This window comes from Microcebus murinus, chromosome 3 (assembly GCF_040939455.1).
Source record: "Microcebus murinus isolate Inina chromosome 3, M.murinus_Inina_mat1.0, whole genome shotgun sequence".
NCBI lineage: Eukaryota > Metazoa > Chordata > Mammalia > Primates > Cheirogaleidae > Microcebus > Microcebus murinus.
The window spans coordinates 1101707-1126960 of NC_134106.1; the positions used below are offsets into that span (position 1 = coordinate 1101707).

General features: G+C 46.2%; 1 protein-coding gene across 10 annotated transcripts in view; it reads right to left on the reverse strand.

Annotated features, from left to right (window-relative positions):
• MYT1L (myelin transcription factor 1 like) overlaps nucleotides 1–25254 on the reverse strand; it is a 462697-nt gene that overhangs the window by 140642 nt on the left and 296801 nt on the right. For all 10 annotated transcript variants that reach the window (XM_076000516.1, XM_020288690.2, XM_076000518.1 and 7 more), the window contains exons 6-8: nucleotides 14006–14060; nucleotides 13818–13851; nucleotides 13476–13538 (exon numbers count right to left, since the gene is read on the reverse strand). In XM_076000516.1, coding sequence (XP_075856631.1) covers nucleotides 13476–13538; nucleotides 13818–13851; nucleotides 14006–14060 — 152 coding nt within the window. The remainder of the gene's footprint in view (nucleotides 1–13475; nucleotides 13539–13817; nucleotides 13852–14005; nucleotides 14061–25254) is intronic.

The following is a 25254-nucleotide window of genomic DNA, read 5'->3' on the forward strand; positions in this document are numbered from 1 at the left end:
TGGCCCAGATCCATCAGAGGAATCACTATAGATGATAGCTGTAGCCTAGTGAGATATATTTCTTTTTTTTTTAATTTCAGCATATTATGGGGGTACAAATGTTAAGATTACGTATATTGCCCAAACCCCCCCGCCCCCCTCGAGTCAGAGCTTCAAGGGTGACCATCCCCCAAATGCTGCACATATCACTCATTTCTTAACTAATAAGACTTGAAAGTCAAAAGCACTCCTTGGCCCATGGGCTGCAGAATGGGTATGGTGTTAACAGGCATGAAAACAACATTAATCCCCTTGCACATGTTCACCAGAGCTCTGGGGTGACAGGTACATAGTCAGTGAGCTGTAATATTTTGAAAGGGATCTTCTTTTCTGAATAGTAGGTCTCAACAGTGAACTTAAAATATTCAGCTACCATGCTGTGAACAGATGTGCTGTCATCCAGGCTTTGCCGTTTCATTTACAGAGCACAGGCAGAGTAGATTTAGTGTAATTTTTAAGGGCCCTAGGATTTTTGGAATCATACACGAGCAGTGGCTTCAACATAAAGTCATCTGCTACATTAGCCCCTAACAAGAGTGTCAGCCTGTCCTTCGAAGCTCTGAAGCCAGGCAGTGACTTCTCCTTTCTAGCTATAACAGTACTACATGGCATCTCATTCCAATATACGGCCATTTTGTCTGCATTGAAAATCTGTTGTTAGTGCAGCTACCTTCGTCAGTGATCTTCTGGGTAACTTGCTGCAGGTTCTGCATCAGCACCTGCTGCTTCACATTGTAGTTTATGTTGTAGAGACGGCCTCTTTCCTTAAATCTCATGAACCAACCCCTGCTAGGGTCAGAGTTTTCTTGGCAGCTTCCTTGCCTCTCTCAGCCTTTGCAGAATTGAAGAGAGTCAGGGCCTTGCTCTGGACTAGCCTTTGGCTTAAGGGAATGTTGTGCTGGTTTGATCTTCTGTCCAGACCACTCACACTTTCTCCATATCAGCACCTAGGGTGTTGTGCTTTCTTATCACTCATGTGCTCACTGGAGTAGCACTTTTATCTCCTCCAAGAGTGTTTCCTTTGCATTCATGGCATGGAAAAATGTTTAGTGCTACAGACTTGGCTTCTGTCCTGTCTGGGCTTTCCACATACCTTCCTCACTAGGCTTAATCTTTTCTAGCTTTTGACTTAAAGAGACAGATGTGAGACTCTGTTTTTCACTTGAACACTGGGAGGTCATTGAAAGGTTATTAATTTGCCTAATTTTAGCACTGTTGCATCTCAGGGAATAGGGAGGCCCAAAGTAGGGGAGAGGGGTGGGGGAGAGGCTGGTCGGCGGGGTCGGAACACCCTTACTGACGAAGGTTGCCATCTAATATGGGTGCAGTTCGTGCTGCCTGCAAACAATTACAGCAGTACCGTCAAAGACGACTGATCACAGACTAACATAGACCGTACAATAACAACGAAAAAGCGTGAACCATTGCAAGAATTACCAAACATGACATACAAAGGGAGCACATGCTGTTGGTGAAATTGCACTGATAAACTTGCTCAATGCAGGGTTGCCGCAAACTTTCAATTTGTAAAAAATGCAATATCTGCAAAGCCCAATAAAATGAGATATGCCTATAATGGCAAAATTGCTCTAACAAAATGTCCCTAAAGTATAATAAATTGTTTATTTATTCATTTTTTGGGCTACAGAATAAATCAAGGGTAAGATTTTCTAATCAAAAAATTATAACTAGATTTATTTTGCATTATTATACATTTTTAGGTGATATTTTTTAAAAGCCCACTTAATTAAGGACTTAAAAACTAGCAAATTTCAGGGCTTCAAAGGTCAAGATTGATCCTCCGGGTCCTTACTCTATAGTCTCCCAGTTCACCTGTCACTGGACGTTTGTGAACAGATGTCTGCTGTGTGAACGGCTTCCTGGAGGTCTGGCTGAGGTGACCAGGACAAGGGCCCTCCTCTCGGGGAGCACAGGCTCAGAGGCAAGCAGCACTGACAGCCCTGGGCTCGCGAAATTGCCATCAATGGGTTATGGGAAAGGCAGCCTGTGCACTTATGAGGACAGAAACAACTGTAGGATCTCAGGGACCATCAGCTCCCAGGAAATTAAATCAACTAAACACCTGGTCATGGGCAGTGCTTGTTATGCAGAGAGAGCCTCCGTGAACAGGCCGTGAAAAGGAGCCCCTCGGAGCTTACCTAGGGCCAGGCATCCAGGGCAGGTTTCGCCCAGGTTGAAGGGACAACTGGGCACCCAGAGGGCCGTGCTGCAGAGGTGGGGCAAGAGGCACAAGGCTACCCTGCCCCATGACCCTCCCGCATGCATGGGGCCCTGCCAGAATTAGGGAGCTCATCTTGCTGTCCAAAGCGATTATAGCTAGTGACCAGGAAGAAGTCTCCGCCACTGTCCTGAGGGTAAACCATGAGGACATGCCACAAGCTGAGGGGCCAGACAAGTGCATGTGGGCCCTGCTGGCTGAGTCAGACCTGCGCTGAGCTCACCGTGGGATTCAAAGGTGAACAGGACTGAGTGTCTGGGGCAGCAAAAACATGGGGCTCAGGGAGCAGCATTGCTGGACACATGGAGCTGCCTGAGGACTGCTGACCACTTCACCCAGTCTGAGGACAGCCACATGTGTGGATGCCCCAGGGAGGCGCAGGAACTGTCCCCTTCATGACGTGCTCAGGGCCGGCCCTGAGCTGCCCTTCAGCTCCCATGTGCATGCCTGGGCTTGGGACTCAGGGCTCTGCCGCTGACCGCAGGGGTGACATCTGAGCTTTCTATTTTCTGCCTGGCAGGAAGCATCACCTCTCTGCACGGTGGCCTATTCCTTCACTCAGCTGTGGGGAAAAAGTCATTTCTCAGGCCAGTCTGGGAGGGAGGACACTCCCTCAAACACTCAGCAAGCGAGAGCATTCTCAAAAATTAAAAAGGCATCCCTTAACCTGCTAGCCAGCCCTTCTTCCAGAATTTTCTGGCAAAGGCTATGCTAAATATAGTGGTAGATTCCTTAAAAATTTAAAAATAAGATAACTCTTTTCTTGAATCACAAATATTGTAAAAATAATTATATTCCACATGATCTACAACAGGGTAACGGCTTCTGCCTGCCCTGCTGGGGGCATCGACTGGTGGGTCCTGCCGGAAAGAGGCTCCCCCTGCCTGGCGCCCTGCACCCCAAGGAAAAGTGGGAAAGCCATAGAAAATCATCAGCAGAGATACTTTCCCCACATTATTCATTACATGGAAGAATTAAAAAAAACAAATCATTCTAAACAATGATACATAAATTACAACCACAGGATGGAAGTTTAGCCATGAAAACTAAAAATACTTAATGACATAGAAAAAGGCTGTTATAATGTTAAGTAAAAAAAAAAATACAAAATTACATCTATCATATGAGACTAATTCTGAAAAGAAAAGCAAAAAAGAGGTGTCAAAAATCAAAGAAAAAACTCCATCAGTGGTTACGGTCCCGGCCAGATGTCACTGTGCCTAGCGGAGCACAGCGACATTGACACCATAGACACTAACAAAAGGCTGTCCCCATTTTCATTATTATTTGTTTCATAATTTCATTTTTAGTCCTGATCTAAAAAAATAAGCATTTCCCCAACTTTAGTCTTAAGCTGTATTTGAGCCCATGTATTTATTTTGGCTTCTCTGGCCAATAATATCCTCTGCGAGAATCGGTGAAAAAAATTTAAAAAGCAAACTCATTTTTAACTTTTCAGGCCCTAAAGTGTTTTAAGCAGGGGTCCGCAAACTTTTTAAACGGGGGGTCAGTTCACTGTCCCTCAGACCGTTGGAGGGCCGTTGGAGAGTGCGGCACACATTCCACACATGCGAGCGAGCGCACTGTGGGCCCGGGACGAGTCAGCTGCTAAGCAGGACTGGCAGGCAAAAACACCCCGAGGGCGGGATAAATGTCCTCGGTGGGCTGCATGTGGCCTGTGGGCTGTAGTTTGAGGACACCTGGTTTTAAGGATTGAAAAGCCGTGGTCTGGCTGGGGCCAGGACGCTGTGCAGGGTGGGGTGCAGGATCCTGGTGGATGCCTGTCCGCAGTGGGGTCCAGCTGGCCCAGGCCCAAGATCCCCTTGCCTGGTCCGTCACCCCAGCCCCTCCCCACCTTTTTCATTTATTAGAACTGAATTTGGGTTAACCTAAGGAGCTTCTCTGCCAAAAACACACTTGCCTCGAGGAGAGTTCAGCTCATTAGTCACTCAAAGCAGATGTCCCTGATTTTAATAATCTGACTGGAGCTGGAGGGAGCACAGGTCATCCCGGGCAGAGGGTGCAGACTGTGCCTCGCAGGGCTTCTCTGCAGTGGGCAGCCGGCCCATGGAGAGGAAGGATGGCTGGCTGCACTGGGACTGCCTCCTGAAGGGCAGGGGAAGGCCAGCCAGGGCACTCTCCTACTGTCCCTGCCTGTCTGCTGCTCTGTCCTCACCAGGAGAGGTGGGGGTGGCCCAGCCCTGCCACTGCCCTCTCACTCAGTCCCTGTACCGGGCAGGGGTGAGGTCACCAGGGCTCTGGTGCTCACTGCTCTCTGCTGTCCTGTGGGTAGATGCAGGCACCAGGCTTCCACTCCCCTCCGGCCTTCCTGCCCCCTCCCTCCCCAGGGAGCCAGCGCCCGCGCAGGCAGAGCAGCCTGTCTGACTGGCTCAGGGCACAGCAGAGAGATCAGCAGTGCTGAGGCGCAATGCATTATTTATGAAGAGAATTTCTTCCAAGATGTTCACTTTCCCCCATTGTCTCCTCCCCAGAGTTTCAGGAAATGCATCCACTTGTACAAGAAGCACATCTCTGGCAATGTCAAATATAGCATTAGATAATATTCACAGCCTTGCAGAGTGGCCTACTAAATTACAGCCAGCGGATCTTCTAAAACTTGTAGCATTGTACAGGTGGAGCTCAGTCTCCCTCGGCAGAAGAGGGAAGGTGCATTTACCTTGACGACACAGAGGCCCGGAAGGCCCAGGATGGTCCTTTCTGCATAAGGTGAAACAAGAGCCCCAAAGGACGTTGCACAGGATGCACCCAGACTACACATGGCCAATGACCCAGTGCTTTTCACCTTCAGTCCCCTTGTGGCCCACAGGGACACACAGACCGTAGGGGTGGCTGTGATCAGCCCAGAGCCTCTGGGCCACACCTCCACAGCCTGACCTCCCAGAGGCCCTGGGGGACCCCAGGTACAGGCCAGGCAGAGCCTGGAGAAGTTGCTGGTCTCAGGTCTTGCCTGGACCCACAGTGCCTGGCACTCTCAGAAAGGGTGGGCTGCAGTATCCTAAGCACTTCCTTGACTGTCAGTTATGGAATCACGGAGTGAGCCAAAGGGAGAGGGGAAGTGATTCTGGCCCTGAATAAAAACATCCTCCAGGCTGCTGGTTTTGCTTTTCCCACAGGAAGGCAGAAGGGGACCCAGGCTGGTGCGGGGGTGGGAGAGCCCACCCCTCAGAGAGTTGCAGGAACGCACACCGACGCCACGGCAGAGCTCAGGTCCCCTGTGGAACACTGAGCTTGTCTGGGTTTCAGATTCATCCCTGCTGTTGGCTTTGGCTGTCAGCTACTGCCCAGAGCAAACTCCCCCTCCCATGACCTGAGGACACCGGCTGATCAGCAGCCCCTGCTCCTGCCCCAGTGTTTTCTCTCTGGGGCAGCTGAACAGCCCGCCGGGCCACCCTCTGCTTCTGCAGGTCTGCGGGGGCTGGGTTGCCTTCTTGCAAGTTCCCAGGTGACTCTGGCGTTCTCGGTCAGGGGACCCTGCTTTGGGAGCCCTGGCTAGAGAAAGTGACCCAGCCTCCCAGCTCCAGATTGTCACTCTTGCTTGTCAGGGACACTTGGGAATGGCCATGTCACTGGAATCCCGCTGGAGCCCTAGAGTCTGTGGTGGTTCTCAGAAAGTTCTCCTCACTCTTCTGAGAGAGCTTCTAGAAAGGACCCCCCCCCCCCAGCCTGCTCGGCATGGGGGGCAGCTCTCAGGCCCGGAGTGGCCACAGGCCTCTCTGTGATCAGCTGGAGACACCGAGGCACAGAGACTTGCAGGCCCCCCACCCACATGCACATTCTCAGAGCGGGTGAGACGCTGCCTCTGCGGCGTCCTGACCAGTTCGAGCTGGGCCTTGTCTGTAGTGTAGACGGCAATGTCCTGAGTCACACAGAAAGGTGCACATGGAAACACCACGCTCTTACTGAATTGAAGCAAAATTATAACCAAAATAGTGTTTCTTTCCTCTAAATCTTTTACTAATTTTGGCAGGAAGAGTATATGGAAATGTGGTGTTTTAATCCTATTTTGGGGTCTAATACTGGGAGCAGGTCAGAGCGGACAGCAGCAGCCACCACCGACCCAGCTCAGTGTTCAGCAGGGGCCCTGGCCTGTTCTTCCCTCTCCTCACAGTGTGAATGCAGTGATGGTGATAAGAGCACATGTGTATCTCCAAGCAGAGATTCTAAGAACCAGGTCACGCTGCTGCCCAGAATGCTGCTTTCTCCAGGCATCCCGCGTTGTCCTCGTTGTGATCCCAGGTCCTCGCTGTCACCCAAGCCAGCTCAAGTCCGAGTGACCAGAGGGTTCCCTTGCACTCAGCCCATGCCCCCGTGCTGCCCACCTCCCTTCCTTCTCTAGCAAGTGGGGCACAACTGCGGTGTGGGACCCGCAGTGGCAGCGAGAGTGCCAGCCCTGCTGGCTGGAGACTCTATGCACGCGCCCCACAGAGCCGGCTCAGGGTCACGCAGCCGGGAACCTGCAGGTGGACTATGCTGTTGCTCTCAATTGCACAGTTGGGTCACCTCCCCTGGCACCTGGCCCGTGAGTTTTTACTGCCACATCAGGACTCCATCTCTCAGCACATCGAGAGCTAAAAGACACTGCCGCGTACTTGCTGTACTCTCAGCACAGATGGTGGGAGGAAGAACTGAACTGTGGGCTTTTCGGTGGGTAAAGCTCAGACAACAGCTGAATTTCTGGTGTATATCCTCTTAATGTTCCAAAGCCAATTTTATAAATTTTTAATCGTTAATTGAGAAATCAGAACAGGATTACAGTTGCTAATTAATCACACTGTATTGCAAAATAAGTGACAAAAAAGGCCATGTCCAGAGATGTGTCTACTGGGCAGACATACTATAGTCAGGTAGCTAGCAACTTGTTTTCTTAGGATAATGGCCTGGAATCTATCTTTTTTAATAGAGGACTTATTGTGACAATAAAGGTTAACTGCCACCCCAGTCCAAAAGACGAGGCTTGAGTTTTATGTGTTTGCACACATACTGTGGGGAGGTCTCAGAGCAAAGCCCAGCCTGGGGGTCACCTACTTTGACTCTCCACTCCGCCCAAGTAAGTCCTTGGATCTCAAAATGTTTGCTCCGTGTGCAACTGTGCCATGCTATCAAATTAATGTTAAAATATGTGTGCCCTACCTTCTGATTTACAGTGTCAGGGACAAATAGTCAAAGGGACAGGCATGCATAAAGCTTACGGATGGGGTGATGGCATGCACAATGATGTCTCATAAAGAGTGAGGGGAGCTATTCATCCTCATGGATTCGTGGGGTTAAACGCAGATAGACAGGCTTGGTGGCTGCGTGCACAGAATTTTCATAAACATCCCACAGTGCACCCTGTTGTACGGCAGCCATACGTTAATTAGAGCATTCAGCAGACACTGCAATGCCTTCCACGCACCCAAGTGGATCTTCATTTTTCACATGCAGGGCCTTACTAATTAAAATCAGCTTTGCAATTAAACGTGGAAAATTGTGTTAAACTTTCCAAGCCTGCTTAGAAAAAATGCAATTATTTTTAGGATATTTTATTTTAATGCAAATGAAATTTCTATCTGGGTGAAACTGGTACAGGGAGATACAGGAATTCCTATTTCTCTTTCTTTCTCTCTGTTCCTTCTTCTTCTTCTTTTTTTTAACATTATAGATGCTCTTCTCAATTGCAAGTTGCAATGCTCCACTATCTCTCAGCCAGTACCTGGCTCTGTTCCAAAGCTTTTAGTGAGTGCTCTCTGTCAAGGCATGAATAATACAGCCCCAGGCTGCTGGCAGAATCCAAATGAGGCATGCATACATCAGGACGCCAGCCCAGACTGCGGCCCCAGAACAAGCTCCCGTGAAGACAGCCCATCATTCACGGCACAGTGCGTGGCAGTCGCACCGGCGGGGGAAAAGGTGTATGAAATGGAAGAGAATCCGAATAAGGAGTGTGCACAACAAGCCAGAGAGAATCCAGTAATTTTCTAATAAAAAAGAAAAGCTGCCATTTGAAGATTTTAATTTTAAAGTTTCAAATTAAATGATTTGACTCAGTGTTTCTTAGATTGGGGAGGATTCAAATGTAATACCAATACCCATCACTTAGCTTGTGAGTATTTGTTGAGTGTGTGAAGACTCTAAAGCTAAATTACAGGTAAAACCTTTCATGAGAACTCTAAGGATCAACAAAAAAGTGATTAAAAATTGCAGTGAAGACTAAATGTAAACAAAATTCATTAAATTTCAGAAATAAATTCAGCCAGATCACAAAATAGGTGCGTCAAGGAGTCCTTCCCAGGAAATAAGTACATAAATCCAGTGAATTTCACATGTTTCAGCATATGTATAATTATTGCAAGTGAGGCTGAAACTCAAATTGCTATAGTGTTCGGTATGAATCTGTAGTGTATGTTAACAAACGTTGATTATCCCCATTTCTAATTTTTAATAGGAAGATTAAAAAAACTTTGAGAATAATAATTGGCCATTATTTTGACAACAAATTTAGTTTCTGTAGATGTGCTTCTTTCTAAACACTGAGTTGTATTTTTACACTAATAATATTATATAGCGACATGAGGAGAAGCATAAACTAGGAATATCAGGCACTAGTATTTTCCATCTCAGTCACATATTCAAGACAGACTGCTGCAGACATGAACGACATCAGATGTTTTAGCTCCTGTCCCACAATCAGTTCATGAAATATTCTAGATTAATAACAACGACATCTCTTTATCAGGTACTTGAGCCACACTAAACAACTACCTACACTGATCAAGAGTGGTAGGTGTGGTTTATTTTGAACATGTCCCAGCCCCCCGTGAGTTATCAGTCTTTGGTTTGGGGAACACCATTGGCAAATGCGGAGACCCTAAGCCTGCGATCGCCGCTCTGCGCAGGCGTCTGGCCTGGGGTGAGCTCCATAGCAGCAGACACACATCCCTGGGCCTCTTGCACCAGACCAGGTGCTACGCAAACCACATGCTTTGATTTGGGTATTCTTCACGCCTGTCCTGGAGCCTTCCCTCCCAGAATCTTGCAGGGGAAGGTCGAGAAAGGAACATGCAGCAACTTCCTAAATTCCAAGTTTGGTGACTTCAAGTATTCAGCTTTTCTCCTACCACTCATCCACTAAAAGGCAGCTGCAGGCACGCCGGGAAAGCTCCTGTCCTCTGGGTTTTAAATGCTTACAGGCCACACAGCAAGTGTGGCTTGCGCAACCAGGAAGGAAGTAATACAGGGAAGCTCCGTTACCTGAGCTTGGGGACCTAAATTAAACTTGGGAAAACTCATTCAAGATGACTAAGGTTTAGTTTGTACATCTGCAAAAGGACGCTCTGTAATTGGACCCCATGTTTGGGATAAATCAATGTCTCTAGCCACCTTTAAGTATTAATTAAGAACAGGCATATGACCCACAGTAGAACAGACGTAGTTATGTGCACAAAAATATAATAATGTGAGTCAAAAATAAGAGGTCAGATTTACTGTGTACAGAAAGGACTGAGTAAGTATTTTGATTCATAGTGTAAGAATTACTTCTAGCCCTGATTGTAAATTTCATGGTGTTTTCAACAAATTTATATGCAAATAATATAAAACCTCAGTTGGAAAAAAAAAAGGTAAATTCACATGTCTGGATAATAATGATGTTGCTGAAGATAAATACTTGTCACATCTGTGAGCGTCCTAAGCAGTCTGGTCCTGATGACCTGTATGGGGCACAGCAATGATAACTGAGCTCAGGTCCAAGCTGGGCAGTGTGTGGAAATTCAGACACGCCGAATGCCAAGACAGTGAGCCTCCCTGAGGAACTGGTATAATGGCTGTATCACACGACTGGAGCTCCATCATTCATCTTGTATCTTTTTGCCTTGGCTGCCAAGGGGCCCAGAACTAAGCGTCATAGTATATTAAGACCCTGATATATCCTGGGTTTCTGGTAAAATTATGTTTCCATTTTCCTTATGTTCCTCATTTTTCTTTTCGACTTAACATTTAACTATGCAGTTGTATGTAGGTTTATCAGCTACCTCAAATTGTTTATGAACTATTAACACAAAAAATACCTACAAATAGATTACCTTTTGTTCAAAGACACAATTTTGAAGTTAATGTAGAATATACAATAAAGTAAGTATTGCAACCTCACTCCTACTGTCCCAAAGTTTTAACCAGTATGTTAAATTATAAATTCCTTCTTCAAATTATTGTTTCCTTTTCCAGGCATGAAGCAGTGGTCGATTCTCCTCTATTCCTGATTTCTTACAAACCCACAGCCCTACCTCCATCACACTAAAAAAAATTAAAAAATAAAATAAACCATCAATCCCACCAGCTGTCTCAGAAAGAGAGGCCGTAAACCACTGCACAAGCATGGATGCCCCAGGAGTTACACAGTGGATGTTCTACAAGGCAACAAGTGGTGAACTACGATGGTGGCAAATACTTGATTTCCTTAAAAAGTTTCTTATGTTAAAAAAACACTAGGTAGGCATCATTTTATCACTGGGTATTCATTCCCTAAAAAAAATAGATTTTTTACAATGCTGATTCCCCATATCTGTCTCAAGTTGTTTTTTTGCATGTTCAAACCCACTGACACTCTAACATACTAAAATAACATCTTATTACTTGGCTATACGAATGTGATATATAAGTAAAATGAAACTGTAGCATTAACAGAATGACATGCATTGAAAATTAATCATTAAAGATATTAATAAAAAACCAGGTAACTTCATCCAAACCAAAGCTGAGGCTTCTTCTCCTCTTTTGTTATATTTTGCACAGGCCTGATGTCCCCAGCCTCCTCAGGAACCTGGCAGCAAGTGTCGCATTGCAGCGTGCTGGGGAGTGTGTGCAGATGCTGACGGGTGTGAGTTAGCTGTCAGGAAGGGGTACCTTTTGTAGTCAGAAAATATTTTAAAACCAGAAAAGGAAACAAAGCCAGATTCAATTGATAGCTGTCAAATGTCAAATAGCAGCTGTCATAAGAAGGCAAGGTGTACACGTACGCCATCCACCACACCAAGGAACACAGTTTAAGAAATTAAAACATCATACATAGACATCATAGACATCTGATAATACATAGACATCAAAAAATAAAACTTAGAAAACCTCACTTGGTACCTCAATGAGACTCCTCTCAGGAGAAGCTCGCGCTGTGCCTCACCTGTGACGGTCACTAGCTGCAGAGTCACAGCCTCTGACTTGCGAGCTGAGGAAACGGGGGGCTGAGACCTCAGACCGTATGTCCCCAGCCGGACTCCCGAGCGCGGCAGGGCAAGCAGCACCGGGTCTCTCGACAGGGGAATAGTTATTTTTCAACTATACCACATTATCTATTCTAATTCACTATTTCAATTAAAATACTAGGAATTCTAATAATTAGATACAATGTGACTCATGGTGAAACATGATGACATTTTTTTAAATCACACAAAAATTTAGTTGGAACAGTTTCCAACTCGGGTGTGTCTGTGATTCCTCCTGACATTCCATCTAACAGTTCCCAAAGATTCAGGGTGCTTCTGGGGGGACAGGTCAGTATCACATCTCGAAAGGAAGCTGAAGCCTAACTATCTTTAAATCTAACTCTAAGTACCACTTTTAAGCAGCAAGAGAAATCTCACAGACAGACATGTACACATATAACCCAGAGACACATCAATCCACATCTTAACCTTGGTTAAGAATATGAAGGTTTGGAAGAATTCTTTGGAAACTTCATGATTTTTTACTATAAAATTATGGCTATGAAATTATATCTAGCTCCTATCTAATTAAAACATTTTAACAAAATTAATAATTTTTTTGTAACAATATGATAAAGTTTAACTATTGACTAATCAGGAAATGATTAGAGGAAAATAGATTTTGCTCATGGCTTACTAACTTCTTTTCTGTTGAAAGAAAACATAAACAATGAAGTTTTTTAAACTTTTAGATTAGGAGCTTATATATACTTTTTCATAAAATAATAAAATACATTAAATAAACTACTTACTTCAATTATATAAATCAATAATTTACTATTAGTACAGTAATAATAGTAAATTACATTTAATTTAAATCACAAAATTGAACAAAGTGGCACAATTCCTTGTGTGTGTGACAGAGGAAGTCCCTGCCTCCACAGATGCTAGCATGGGGATTTGGGGAGTATTTGTGATTTTTCCTTTGATTTTACTAAAGGACAATCAAAATAATCACTTGACTTCACCCATAAATTAAAGTTTCACTAAAAGGAAATAAGATGCAAGGTAGTGAGGAGAGGCCGCCCCTCGGTGCTGTAGATGCCCCTGCTTTGGAATCCAGCTTTGAGAACTCGGTTTGGTCACTGAGGGTTTGTTAGACTGGGACGACCTTAGTTTTTGCAACCTAATTTGTGAAAAATTAGCTAAAAATTTATTATAGCCTGTAAACTTCTGTAATTTCTGGTAACTGAGACCTTCCTATTGAAAGGTATGGCAACGTTAGCATCACAGAGAATACTTCCTGAACAGCAAACCTAAAGGCTGGCATGCACTTGGGGGCAGGCCACGGGCATGTGAGACATGATTTTCCTGTGATGCACTTTTAGCAATAATTACCCACCACCTCATTTTCTAGAGGTTCTCCACATGCATCCCTGTTAAGACCTAAAACCCCAGCATTTGCAAGATTAATGTAATCATTCAATCCCAAAGTCTCTCCAGCTCGATCCACCCTGACCTCCACCTCCAGGTGTGACCTTTTCCTGCAGCTGCCCAGGTGCCTAGTGGGGGCTTCCTTTCGCAGGATGAACTTTGTTACATGATGGACGTCAGGTGTACAGACAGGTCAGTAGGTCCCATTTTAATTTATATCTGTGATTTATCACCCCGCAGCTACCAGAATGAGAAATGAGGAAGGAGAGTAAGCCTTCCCCACACAGCAGTGGGAAGCCTGCGCGCTGAGCATGGCATTCACAGCGAGTGTGAGGCTGGCCTTAGTTCGTGTCATCCTGTGGATGAGCATCAGTTCTGCCATGAGACGGAATGGCTTATGTTTGGGAACCTGTGCAAGAGACAAACGACTGAGTCCCAGCGAGAGAAGAAAGGAGAGTACAGATGCATTGTTTTCCAAGAACACCTACCCACACAGTTTCATCATTTGGAAGAGTCCCCAAATAAGCCCCTTTAGACAGTACATTGTGAAAAGATGCAGGCATTACCTTCTGTGTCTTGCATATTTGCCACTAACATGACCACTGCCGTCACAGCCAGGGGTGGGACAGCTGCAATAGGAAAGAATCGATTACACAGGGACTGCACAGCGGGCGGAGGGGATGGATGCCTCCATGGGCAGCCCAGACAGAAGGAGAGAAATCACACAATTGAATGGAGGGGGAAATTGGGGGATGCTTTTTATTAGCCAGTCTCTCGGGGGAATTAATTTCATCAGGGCAGTGGGGCATGAGCAAGCCGCCGATGAACTTCAAAGCGCAGTGCGCCCATTAGCAGGCATGGATTTCCTAAATTGCTGATGGGGATGCATTTACCCGCAAAGCACTAACCTGAACAGCTCCTGTATGGCTGGTTCCACGGGAACTGCGGAGAGATGGAGAATAGATAAAAATTTATCATCTGTCACAAGTTCCCTCTTCCACAGAAAACTACCCAAAGTGGAGAGAGCAGGGTCAGAGTGAACCACAGGGTGAAGGTGACCCTGAGCTGGCCTCGGTGCAGGGAAGCGCAGACATACCTCGAACCCCTTTGGACCGCGTGCGGTGGCGCTTCTCCTCCGTGTCCACCTCCATCTGGGGATAGAAGAGCAGGTGGTCAGCGTCCTGCCTGTGCAGTCAGTGGGCCTGGGGCTGACCACTCGCCCTGGCCTTCCACCGCCAGGGCTCTACTCCTGTCTGCTGGTGACGGGAGCTGTGGACAAGGGCAGGGGCGGCGGGACGGGGCCACGTAGCCTGTAGGCACCATTATCAAAAGTGTGCAACGTGCAGGCAGCCCCTGCGCTCTACAGCAGGGTAGGTTTGGATGAATCTATTTACTCAATCTATTTAATCTCTTTTCAAGGATTTGATTAGGATACATCTGGGTGATTCTGAGCTGAACCTGTACTTAGAATATAATAGATAGCCATTAAGTATATAAGAAGGTAAAAGAAATATATGTAATGTCTCGACTCTCCTTGTAACTGGGAGGCCTAATATGATCAAATAGTTAAGAGGAGAGGAGGCGGGCACCGAAGAAGGATGTTTCCACCACCGCAGCTTACTCTCAGCGTGAGTGCTTCCTGCAGGGCAGCCGTCCTCCCATTTAGCTATCCCGTGAGGCTGCTCTTCAGGGATGTAGACCCTTTGCACATGGCAACCAACACGTCTTAGTTGAGAGGTTGCAAAGTGCTTTTATATATTACCTTCTAGGGTCCTCACAACTGCTTTGTAAGGAAGGTACTTATATTACCTATATTTTATACATGAGAAAACTAAAATTCAGACCACATGACTGGCCCAAGATCATTGGAGGAGGAGGATTTGGTATAGGGTCCCCAAATCACTTCTGTCTGTAAACTTTCCCCTTAAACCACTGGAACACACTGTCATGGGGTGAATATATGCACCACATTGTTCACCAAATATTTCTACAATATATGAACACTTTACATGGCAAACTGCCTAGTAGCAGACTTCTACTCAGTATAAGAGGGGCTGATGAGACATGAGCAGTGCAAATGGACCAGACGGCAGGAATGCACCTTCTCAGCCCAGTCTGTGGCTTCTGCAGCCAGAGCTGTGTTCCTGCACAGAGACAGGGACCCCATCAAATGGCCCCGTGCAGGGTTCACACTGGACATCAAAGCCGCTTCCTCCATGGGTTAGGGAAAGGACAGCCAGCAGGAGTAGCTGAGGCTCTGGACGTGTATGGCTGCGTTAGAGGCAATACGGAGAAGAACAGGGTAGATTTGCTATGAAAGCAGACTGCAGTGTTAGCAAGGCAGGATTCTCGATAGGTAGAACATGAAGGCATCATCTAATCAAACTGACAGCTCCTGACTTAGCCACCAAATATGTATTAATTAATACTGTGTGCTGAGTATGGTGTCAGGGATAACGACAGACATCCAATAAAAAAATGAGCTTATTCAGCAAATGTCTTTCAATGGGAGCTCTCTCTGTGCGGATATGACAACGTGCTGGAAAAAATTTCAGAAAAGGAGCCAATGGGAAGGGGATCTGAGGGAAGATTCTCAAGAAGGTCGTGGTGCTTAAGCATCATTTGTTTATGAGTGGAAGGAAGGACGAGAGAGTGTGTCGAAGCCTCACATATAGGTGCTTGACACCAGTTATTGAGTGAACAAATGAATGGATCCGTCTGCTGGTGAAACTACGGGTCGGAGGTGCCCGGCAAGTTAGACCATGGGGGACACCAGAAGGGCCAGGTCCAGTGTTAGTTACACCCACAGCTGGAAGGGGACGCTGTGGAGGCCAGGCACCTTTGGAGGGTACACAGTGGTTGTCTTTTCCTGAGCATGGGAGGGAAAGTTCAGTGGTTGTCTTTTCCTGAGCATGGGAGGGAAAGTTCATAGCACATTTTAGAAAAAAATAGCTTAGGGGCGGCTGGAGAGCGGGCATGGAGGGGACTGGGAGTGGGGGAGAGCGGGGCTGGTGCTGGTGGGAGGGGCTCAGCGTCCTTTGTCTTCCAATGCCTGGCGTCAAGTGTCTAAGGAAGGAGGATGTGGACTTGGGAGATTTCTGAATTAAGAGTCCACAAGATGCGGTGGCTATGGCCACCTTTGTGTTTTCTGCCCCTTTCCCACTACCTTCACGTACGTATGGGGCATTAAACTCTGAGTTCATTCACATTATGTGGTTTCAAGGTTTAAATAGCTAGCACTGCAGTAACACATCAATGCTCCGAAATTGCTCTTCAACACGAAAACATTATGACACGCTGCAAAGTTGCAGCAAAGTGATATAGACCAATGTGCCACGAGGCAGAGGCCTGCTAAGACTTGGGAAGTCTGCAGTGATGGAGAAAATGACATTTTCCTGAGATCCCCTGCACTTGCCACAGGATGGGAGATACAGAGATAATGGGATAAAATCTTATCTTTCAGGAATTCAAAACTGAATAAAACTGTGTGTGGGGAGATAGGTTGGGAAGTGCTGTCTGTGTGGTGTCCCGGCAGATTGGACAGAGCACATCCTACCCGTCCTAAGGAAGCAGAAAGAGAGCTCCACTGGAAAAGCTGAAATCTGAGCTGAATGTAAAAGGTTAATGGGATGTTTCGGGTTAGAAAAGGGTGGGGCTGGGGGTGTTCCAGGCAGAGGGACCAGCCTGCAGGCATGCAGTGTGTTCCAGGGAGTCCAGGGCTAGGGCTGGGGCTGGGGCCAGGCTACAGGTCTGCCAGGAGCTTCCTGCACGAGGCACTGGCTTGGCAAGTTTTCAGTAAAGCTGGGGACAGGGACATCAGCCACCACCCTGCCTACCCACACACATCCAGCGTCTGACAAACCCGCATTCATGATCCCTAAGCCGCAATTTGGAAGACAGCATGCGGGCAAAAGTGCAGTAGCGTCAGCTTTCCCTGTAGGCATTACATTGACAAACTTGGCCTCATTAGCTAATGTTCATATGGTTGGATAAGAATTGTTTTACTTTTTACATTTAAATTCTTAATCCTTCCACTGTTTTTATGCATATGGGGCAATCCTACTTTTTCCAGTCAGGTAGCCCATTCTTCCACGAGTCACTATTTCATAAATCATACCTTCCTACTATGCTGAAACTTCCCTCCCACCCACAACTGGGCCATTTTGGACTCTTCTGTTCCACTCCGCACTTGCTTCTTCCTGGCTAGTCCTGCCTGGATCTCAGTACCTATGTGATATGTGCTCCTCTCTGCTAAACGAGGCTCCCGTGCTACAAGGGTCACAGGAGACAAGTCATAAATATGTCTAGCATAGCACCCGACATATAGTACACACTAAATAAACAGCGGTTCCTTTTCTTTCTCTTTTAGCTAATGAGACCCAAATCTAAGGGTTTCAAAACTATTTTACATTTTACTTTTACCAACAACCAGTGTGATTCAGATTACACAGAAAACACAGAATGCACGGTCTGAAATGCCAGGATGGTTTGTACTTTCTGGTCTTTGTCCCTAAAGGTGTGTGGTCAGAGTTCAGCCGGCCCTCACAGGCTCACCCCACACTTGGTCTCTGTGGGATCCTGCCTGCCCCATCCCACCTCTTGCCACCCTGAGAAGCAGCCTTGTTCCCCCTGTGGGGCGGGAGCAGCCTCCGTGGAATGTGCATTCGAGTTCCTCCCCCTGCTGGTTCCAAGGCCATGCCACAGAGCTCCACCCCTGTGATGACACAGATGGTCCCTCTCTGACCTCTGGGGGGATGAAGGGAAAGTCAACCCCAGGGATCCCTGCTGTGGTTTCTGATTGCCTCTCTAGTAATTTGCATTTGGAAAAATCACCCTTAAAGCCCTAGTTTAGCATTAAATCTTATTACTAAGTCTAGCGTTTACTTTTAAAGGTTTCTAAGGAAACCTAACCGCTTTTATACTTAAAGAAAAGTCTTGAATTGAAGATGTACTTTTGGGCCAACAAAGTTATCAAGAATGACTTACTAAGAAGAAAGCAAGTGAATTACTTTATAATATGTAAACTATACATTTGGAATCAGGATTTATTTTATTGCTTCAATCTTCCCTCCCCTCTCCTCCCAACAATATTAATATGTACACTTTCCTCAGTTGAGCCTTAGTGACGAGAACATATTTTAAATGCATTAAAATCTCATACATTCAGTGAAATCCCTGAGAGTCCCTGGAAGCTGCTCTCAGACGTGGGTGGCACCTCAGACCACAGCCGTGGACACAGGAGGAGGTGCGCTTTGGGTCCCAGGTGGGCGAGAGCCCAGCCAGGTTCTGTTCTCCTAGCCTGAGTCTCCACACCCGCAACCCGCTCCCCCTGGGCAGATTCCTCCGCAGGACAGGGCAGGGGCTGGGGTCACAGGCTGGAGCCTGGACAGCTTGGACTCTGCCCTGGGAACCGGGCCCCAGCTCCCGCTCCCTGTCACATTCCTCCACTGCTCAAGAAGCAAAAATCCATTCTGCCAACCAGCTGGGCCTCCCCTCATTCCTGAAGCCCAAGGCTTGGCTGCTTCACTGCCCGTCAGCACCACCCAAAGAGGATGTTGGCAGAGGGCAGAAGCCAGGGGTCAGTTTCCTAAGTTGGATGGTGGGTGAGAAAGCCTGGGGGAGATATGATGAAGCAAAACCAGAAGCTTCTGAGAAAATTAAGGGGAAGTGTGCAGCTCAAACTGTATGCAGGTGTTTTCCCATGAGCTCCTATTCCCAGGAATTACTGTCTCCTTGGTAACTGAGAACTGGCTATCGATGTGCAAGTTCACATGACAGAAAATGCTTTCATGTCTCCATTCTGATTCCAGTGAGTTTTGGCTGATAAAAACCCATCTGTGAAGATCATCAAGAATCTCATTCTCATCATCCTTGAAAAGTGTTTAAACAGAGAAAAGAATTAAAAATTTTTTAGTGAATTTAATGTAGTGCAAATGCATGAACATGTAGGATTTGTATCTGTTACTCAGATTAGAAGAAAAGATAGCATTATATTATTACGCCACAAAAGAGATGAGATAAACAAGTCTATAGGTCATTGCAACATGGTTTAACATTTTTTAGTTTCTGTTACCCAACTTCATAGGATGAAAATAAGAAAAAAATTAGGCAAATAAAACGGAGAACAATGTTTTGGTTTGTCTGCTCCTGATTTTTCCTTTTCCTCCTCTCCATTTCTTTATCAATGAGGATAATTAGTGAAACCGTCTTCTTGAGGAAACAGTGCTGTGTCGCTGGCCTCCTCACCCCGGGACTGTGCACCTGTGTGGGTGTGTTTGACTTGGGGCATGGGGCCATCAAAGGCAAGAGAAATGGAAATGAAAAGATAAAAATTCTCTTGGCAAAAAAAGGAAATGAAGACAGAGCTGATGTCCACATACGATCTGACACTCAGTAGAGTTTGGCAATATCCAAGGTGAAACACAGTACAATGACTCCTTCCACACGAAGAAAGATGATTTTGTATGAAGCACCTTTTAGAAATGAAGGGCAGTATTGGAAATATGTAATAGTATATTTGTAGTTCTTTGGAGTGAGATTTGAAGGCTGTTTTATGAACTAGGCAATGAGTATTTAGTAAGCTTCAAATAGGTGGCATACAAGAAAATTTTAGAAAGGTATTTTAAAAACATGGCATTATAAAACATGACCTTAACCTAAACTGAAACAGATAAAGCATCTTTCCCTCTTTCTTTGGTTATGAATTCCCTTGTCATCAAGCACTAAAAAAGCAAAACAAACAAAAAAAATATTGTGTATAAAATCCAGATAACTTTTGAGCTCAACACATCTCAACTCTCCCGTTTTGACTTCAGGCCCCAGCAATCTGCCTCTGCCAACTCGTCCTGAGAGGGAGTCCTGACGTGAGAGAACTGGGGGCTGAGATGCAGCCAAGAGTGAGGAAAGCACAGAAAACATGCACCAAGTATTAAAATCTTGCTTGCATGTACTTTTGCTTTGGTCTGGAGAGAACTCTGGAAGCTACTTCTCCTCACCATGGTGCTCTGTGCGTTCGCAGATATGTGGCTGGCTGGCCCTGGCACTTGTGGGCCTGGGGGCATATTTGCAAAAGAAAAATGACAGACAGCAGTCTGACAATACCTACACTGTTTCTCAGGGTTAGAGGAAGTCTGTGATACACAGCTCTGAAGCCACACTAGGGGAACTTCCAGGACACTTGGGAAATCTGCTGGCATCCCCAAATAGGACAGTTGAGATAAAACCAGTCTCGGGCAGTGTGGGAGGCACTCTGGCCTCTCAGGACTGTAAAACTACAGTGATACAGCCACACGTGTATTATCATAAAACCCCAAAAGTAAACTCTTCTAAACAGCACAGATTGAATGCTTAATAGACTTCTACACCCAGTTTGGGCAAACACTTAAAAAATCATGCTACAAATCCTACGAAAATAGCAACCACAATGATGACAGGTTGCAAAAAAGGTGTCCAGGAACAGGCACCCCAGAGACGAGATCCATCATTGCGACACAGTCAGCTTGTGAGAGCAGATAACCCGGGACGCCACTAGTGAAAGCCCCCGTCCCTGGAACTCTGCACCGGCCTGTGATGCAGTTGGTACCCTCTGCCTTTTCCCCTCAAGACCTGTGTGTGCCTGTGTCTGTCAGTGTGTGTGCCTGTGTGTTCCCATGTCTGCCTGTGTGTGCATGTGTGTGCCCAAGTATGAGTGTGCCTATGTGTTCTAGTGTCTGCCTATGTGCATGCATGTGTGTGCCTGCGGGTTCCCATGTCTGCCTGTGTGTGCGCATGTGTGTGCCTGCATGTTATTATCTGCTGGTGTGCGTGCCTGGGTGTTACTGTCTGCCTGTGTGTGCATGAGTGTGTTTCTGTGGGTGCCTGTGTGCATGCATGTGTGTACCTATGGGTGAGTGTGTTCTTGTGTGTTCCCGTGTCTGCCTGTGTGTGCATGTGTACGTCCCTGCGGGTGCCAGTGTGCATGCATGTGTGTCCCTGTGTGTCCATGTGATCCCATGTCTGCCTGTGTGTACATGTGTGCCTGTGTGTCTGCATGTGTATGAGCATCCACACCTGTGAGGAGCAGAGTAGAGAGCTGGACTCAACAGAGGCAGGAGAACAGTCATGATGAAGTTCACCCAATCCCTACTCCTTTGAATACAAAAGAAGGAAATTGTCAAAAGAAAGCAAAAGTTCCTACCTTTTAGGCAGGTGGATGTTGTGGTAGAAGGTACCTGGCACGTACTAGGCATCTGTACATCTTAGTTAAATGAATGAAAGAGTTACAATGCGCTAATACCTCTTTTGCTCAGCTACGTGGTTGACAATTTTCATAGCACAAATAAAGATCTGCCAGGAAAGATCCGCCCACAAGCAGCCAAGGAAAGGTGTCTGTGCCTTTATTTCCGCAGGCGTGGTGAGGATGCCACATCTGTGGGGTGCAGGGTAGGTGTGTGCAGCCATCCCTATCATGGCAGAGGGGGGCTTTTTACAACTTAAAAGGAGCCACAGGAAATTTTCTCTGAGGAAGTCCGGGGACTTCACTACCCAAGAACATTTTCTTAGGTCCATTCCAGTCAGAGCTTGGAAACTAACAGAGCACTTGACAATAGACCCAACTAAGTGAGAGTTTTCTGGGCTCTGAAGATGATCACAGGGAATCAGGGCAGTGGTGATGCTGTAACAAATTAATTGATGCGTGGTTTTATTCAAACAAAGGATGATCTAGCAACTTTATATGCATGAAAAATCTGTTCCTCCAATTACACTGTCCATGGCAACAGCAAGAGGCAGCCCAGGCCCTGTGAGAAGCATCCTGGGAGAAGTGCTGTGGGGCAAGGAGAGGCCTCCCTCCCTGGCAGCCCGAGGCTCAGGCCGGGGTTGGCAGCTGCTGGGATGCCAAGTGCCCACCACGGTGCAGCCGCCATGAAGCTGCATGGGCTCACACAATGAGGTCCCCACCTGGAAAGTGAAGCTGACCTCGTCTGCAGCTGCTGTGCTTGCAGTCACAGCATGGCATTCAAGGGTGAGTGTCAAAGAATGGGTGGGCAGGGAAGGGAACCGTTCTAGAACTTTAGATGAAACATCAAATCAGGTAGCCTTCGAATATTTAAACTTTTTTCTTTTTTTTTTTTGGTAAAAACAGCTGTTGCTGTTTTGGCCCCAAGTGCAAAACTAAGAAAACAAAACTGTATTGCATTTTAAAACCTGATTTTCTGAATTTGAACGTGTTTCTCATAACTCCTTCACTGCTTTATCTCCAGCAGGTCTGGAGTAAACATGAAGACTGAGAACTCCGGGCTGGGAGCACTCAACAGCCTGTGGCCAGGGACCCCCTGCCAGCGCAGAGCTGCTCTGCGGGACTCTTGGTGCTTCACAGATGGGACAAACGTCTCGAAATCTGGAGGCTTTCTATCCAAATCTGGAGTTCTGTTTTTTTCTTTGAAAATAGGACGATCTAGAAATACTACTCTTTAAATTTCTTTTGGCCAGAGTTGGCCAGAGCTGAGTGGCAGCGTCCCTGGGGCTGAGGTGTGCTGCCTGGCACCATGGCCTTTTCCTGAGGTCTGCGTCCACTTCCCGCCCGGCCTGTGCTCCTGCCCACCTACTTTGGGGACGTCTCTGCCGTTCTCTGTCTGGCTCCAGATGGTTCAGAAGATGGTGCCCAGCAGCAATGCCTGCTGTGTTCGGGCTCGTGGGTGCAGGGTGCCTGCTCTTCCTGGGTGCCCTGCTCTTCTCCCTTGAGGATAACCAAGTCTGCAGGAAACAGAGCAGAACGTCTAATTTTCAGGGCCATTGAAGCCAGACCTAACTTAATGTATTAGCGTTTATGTAATTTTTGTAAGAATAGTGTCCCACGCTGGATTTCAAGACCCAGGCATGGTTAGCCAGGACTTCTGTGCTGTGGGACCTCTGAGGGCTGGATAGACACTTGCAGTGCAGACGCTGAGATACAGAATATTCCAGCTTCTCCAGAAACCATCTATGGCTCTGGCACATGAGCTTTTGCTCACTGTTGAGTAATTTATTTGATTTTCATCCCTCTTCTTGGAGTAATTTCTTCTTTAATTCCCCTTCATTTTTCCTAAAAGTTACTCCAAACAAGTTTGCAAAGATTTTTCACATGCCTTTAAGATAACTATAATCTCATCTTAAAATGCTTGCTTAGGCATCCATGCTCTCCACCAGACTAGCTGTGTCTCCAGGGTAGAGACCTTGCCTGCACCCCTGCATGTTGGCATCGCAGGGCTTGGTGAGCGTTCACGACCGCCTGCCCGAGGTGGGTGGGCGGCACTTGGCCTTGCAGTGCTATGAGGCTCTGAGCACCTCTGCCTTTGCCTTTCAGAGCCCTGTAGTGGGCTAGCACCCCTCTCCTCTGCCCCCCAGACTGAAGCATCTTCATATTCTTGGATCTCCCTTGTCAGTAGCGATCCTGCAGCTGATCAGCTTGGGTGCGTGCTGTGGCCTGTGCGCCATGCATGGTGGCAGCAGGTGCAGAGGCAGAGGCAGTGCCCTGCAGAGGCAGACGGCTCACAGCCTGAACACCGACTCCACATTTATGAAGTTCTGATGCTGGACAGAGTTACATCTGTGAATTTGAGGTTTTCAGGTGTAAAATCCCTATGTACCTCACCAGTGTTTGAGAGATGTTCTTTGTTCAGAGACTTGACACATTAGCAGTTTATTTTTCACTTTTTCAACTTCCAGGTGCAAGTATAAGTAGGGGTTGCAAGTGGGAGGAGTCTGGCTATACAGAGCTTTCCGAGGAATCGAAGTTTTGCTGTGGTTTCCCGTGTGTGGCACGCAGCTTTCCAAGTCACATGCAATGTCAATGTGGAAAATTGCACATGGGGGCTTTATTAGGCAGGCATAGATGTGTCACATGTCACTTCCACTCACATTGGAAGTAATGGCTAGAATTTAATCATCTGAGAAGTAGCCAGTGTCTACAACAAGCACTACCACATCCTAGGTACTTTGTTGGGGATTCAGTGATGAACAAAAATAGATTCAACAATGAGCAGAAATGGCATTCAATAATAAACAGTGCCCTCATGTACCTACAGTCTAGCAGCAAATACAAGTATTAGTAAAAAGTTATTAAAAGAAAAATTTCCAAGTCTAGATCAGAAACAGTGATAACATCTTTCATCTCCTTTTTCAAGTATTCCATCCCATTGTCTAGCTTTCCTTAAGACACACCTTCTGGTTGACAGAACTGAATGAAATGGTCTCACATAAGAACCTAGTACACTACCTTTGTACATAACAGATGCTCAAAAGATGTTTGTTGTTTTTTTCTCACTTCAATTTTCTAGGCACAGTGTGTTTTGCCAAAGGGATGAAAAGCAGGTATAGATAACTATATAACACTTGTTATATGCGGTAAGATGAAGCCTTCTGGGTATTGTTAATTACCTTTTCATAATACCAAATCTTTTATTGGCCTTTTGAGCCTGAGCCAGTGCAATGGCACAATGGCTTTCAGAGTAGAGTCTCCATAATGACTCCTAACATCCAAAAATTTGGCTATATTTACACAATTTAAAAAGTATGTGTGTGTGTCAGGTGAGGTAGGGAACATAATTTTCTTTCTAGTTGAGAGTATGTCTTTTGGATTATTAACAATTTCCATTAATCTAACTTCTTATTTTTAACAGGTTTTAGACTATAAATTCCCTATGCCAGGCAAAGGAACAGCTGAGAATGTCTTCTCAGAGGCTGCAGTCCTGAAAGTCTGGGGAAAGGGGGCATTCCATAGAAGAGTCACATGGCTGAGTGATCTGCCTGCCAGGAAAAGCTCGGCCCCATGACTACAGCTGGACTCTCTGGGACAGCAGCAGACACCGTCCACCTTTGCCTCTGGAGCCCCACAGTGTGGTGCCTGGCACAGAGCAGGGCTCGATAAATATTTGCTGAGTTGTACTACACAAAAACACAATAGTGTCATTAAGGATCATATGGTCGGGCAAGACTTTTTGACAATATAGAAACACAGTACTTGAAGTCTTAGCCAGAGCAATAAGGCAAGAAAAATAAATAAAAGGTACCCAAATTGGGAAAGAGGAGGCAAAACTATTCCTATTTGCTGATGATATGATCTTATATCTAGAAAACCCTAAAGACTCTACCAAAAGACTCCTAAAATTGATAAATAAATGTGCCAAGTCTCAGGTTACAAAATTAATGTACACAAATCAGTAGCATTTATATACATTAATCACAGTTAAGCTGAGAGTCAATTCAGGAACTCAATACCATTTACAGCAACAAAGAAAATAAAATACCTAGAAATACACTTAACCAAGGCGGTGAAAGACCTCTACAAGGAGAACTATAAAACACTGATGAAAGAAATCGTGGATGACA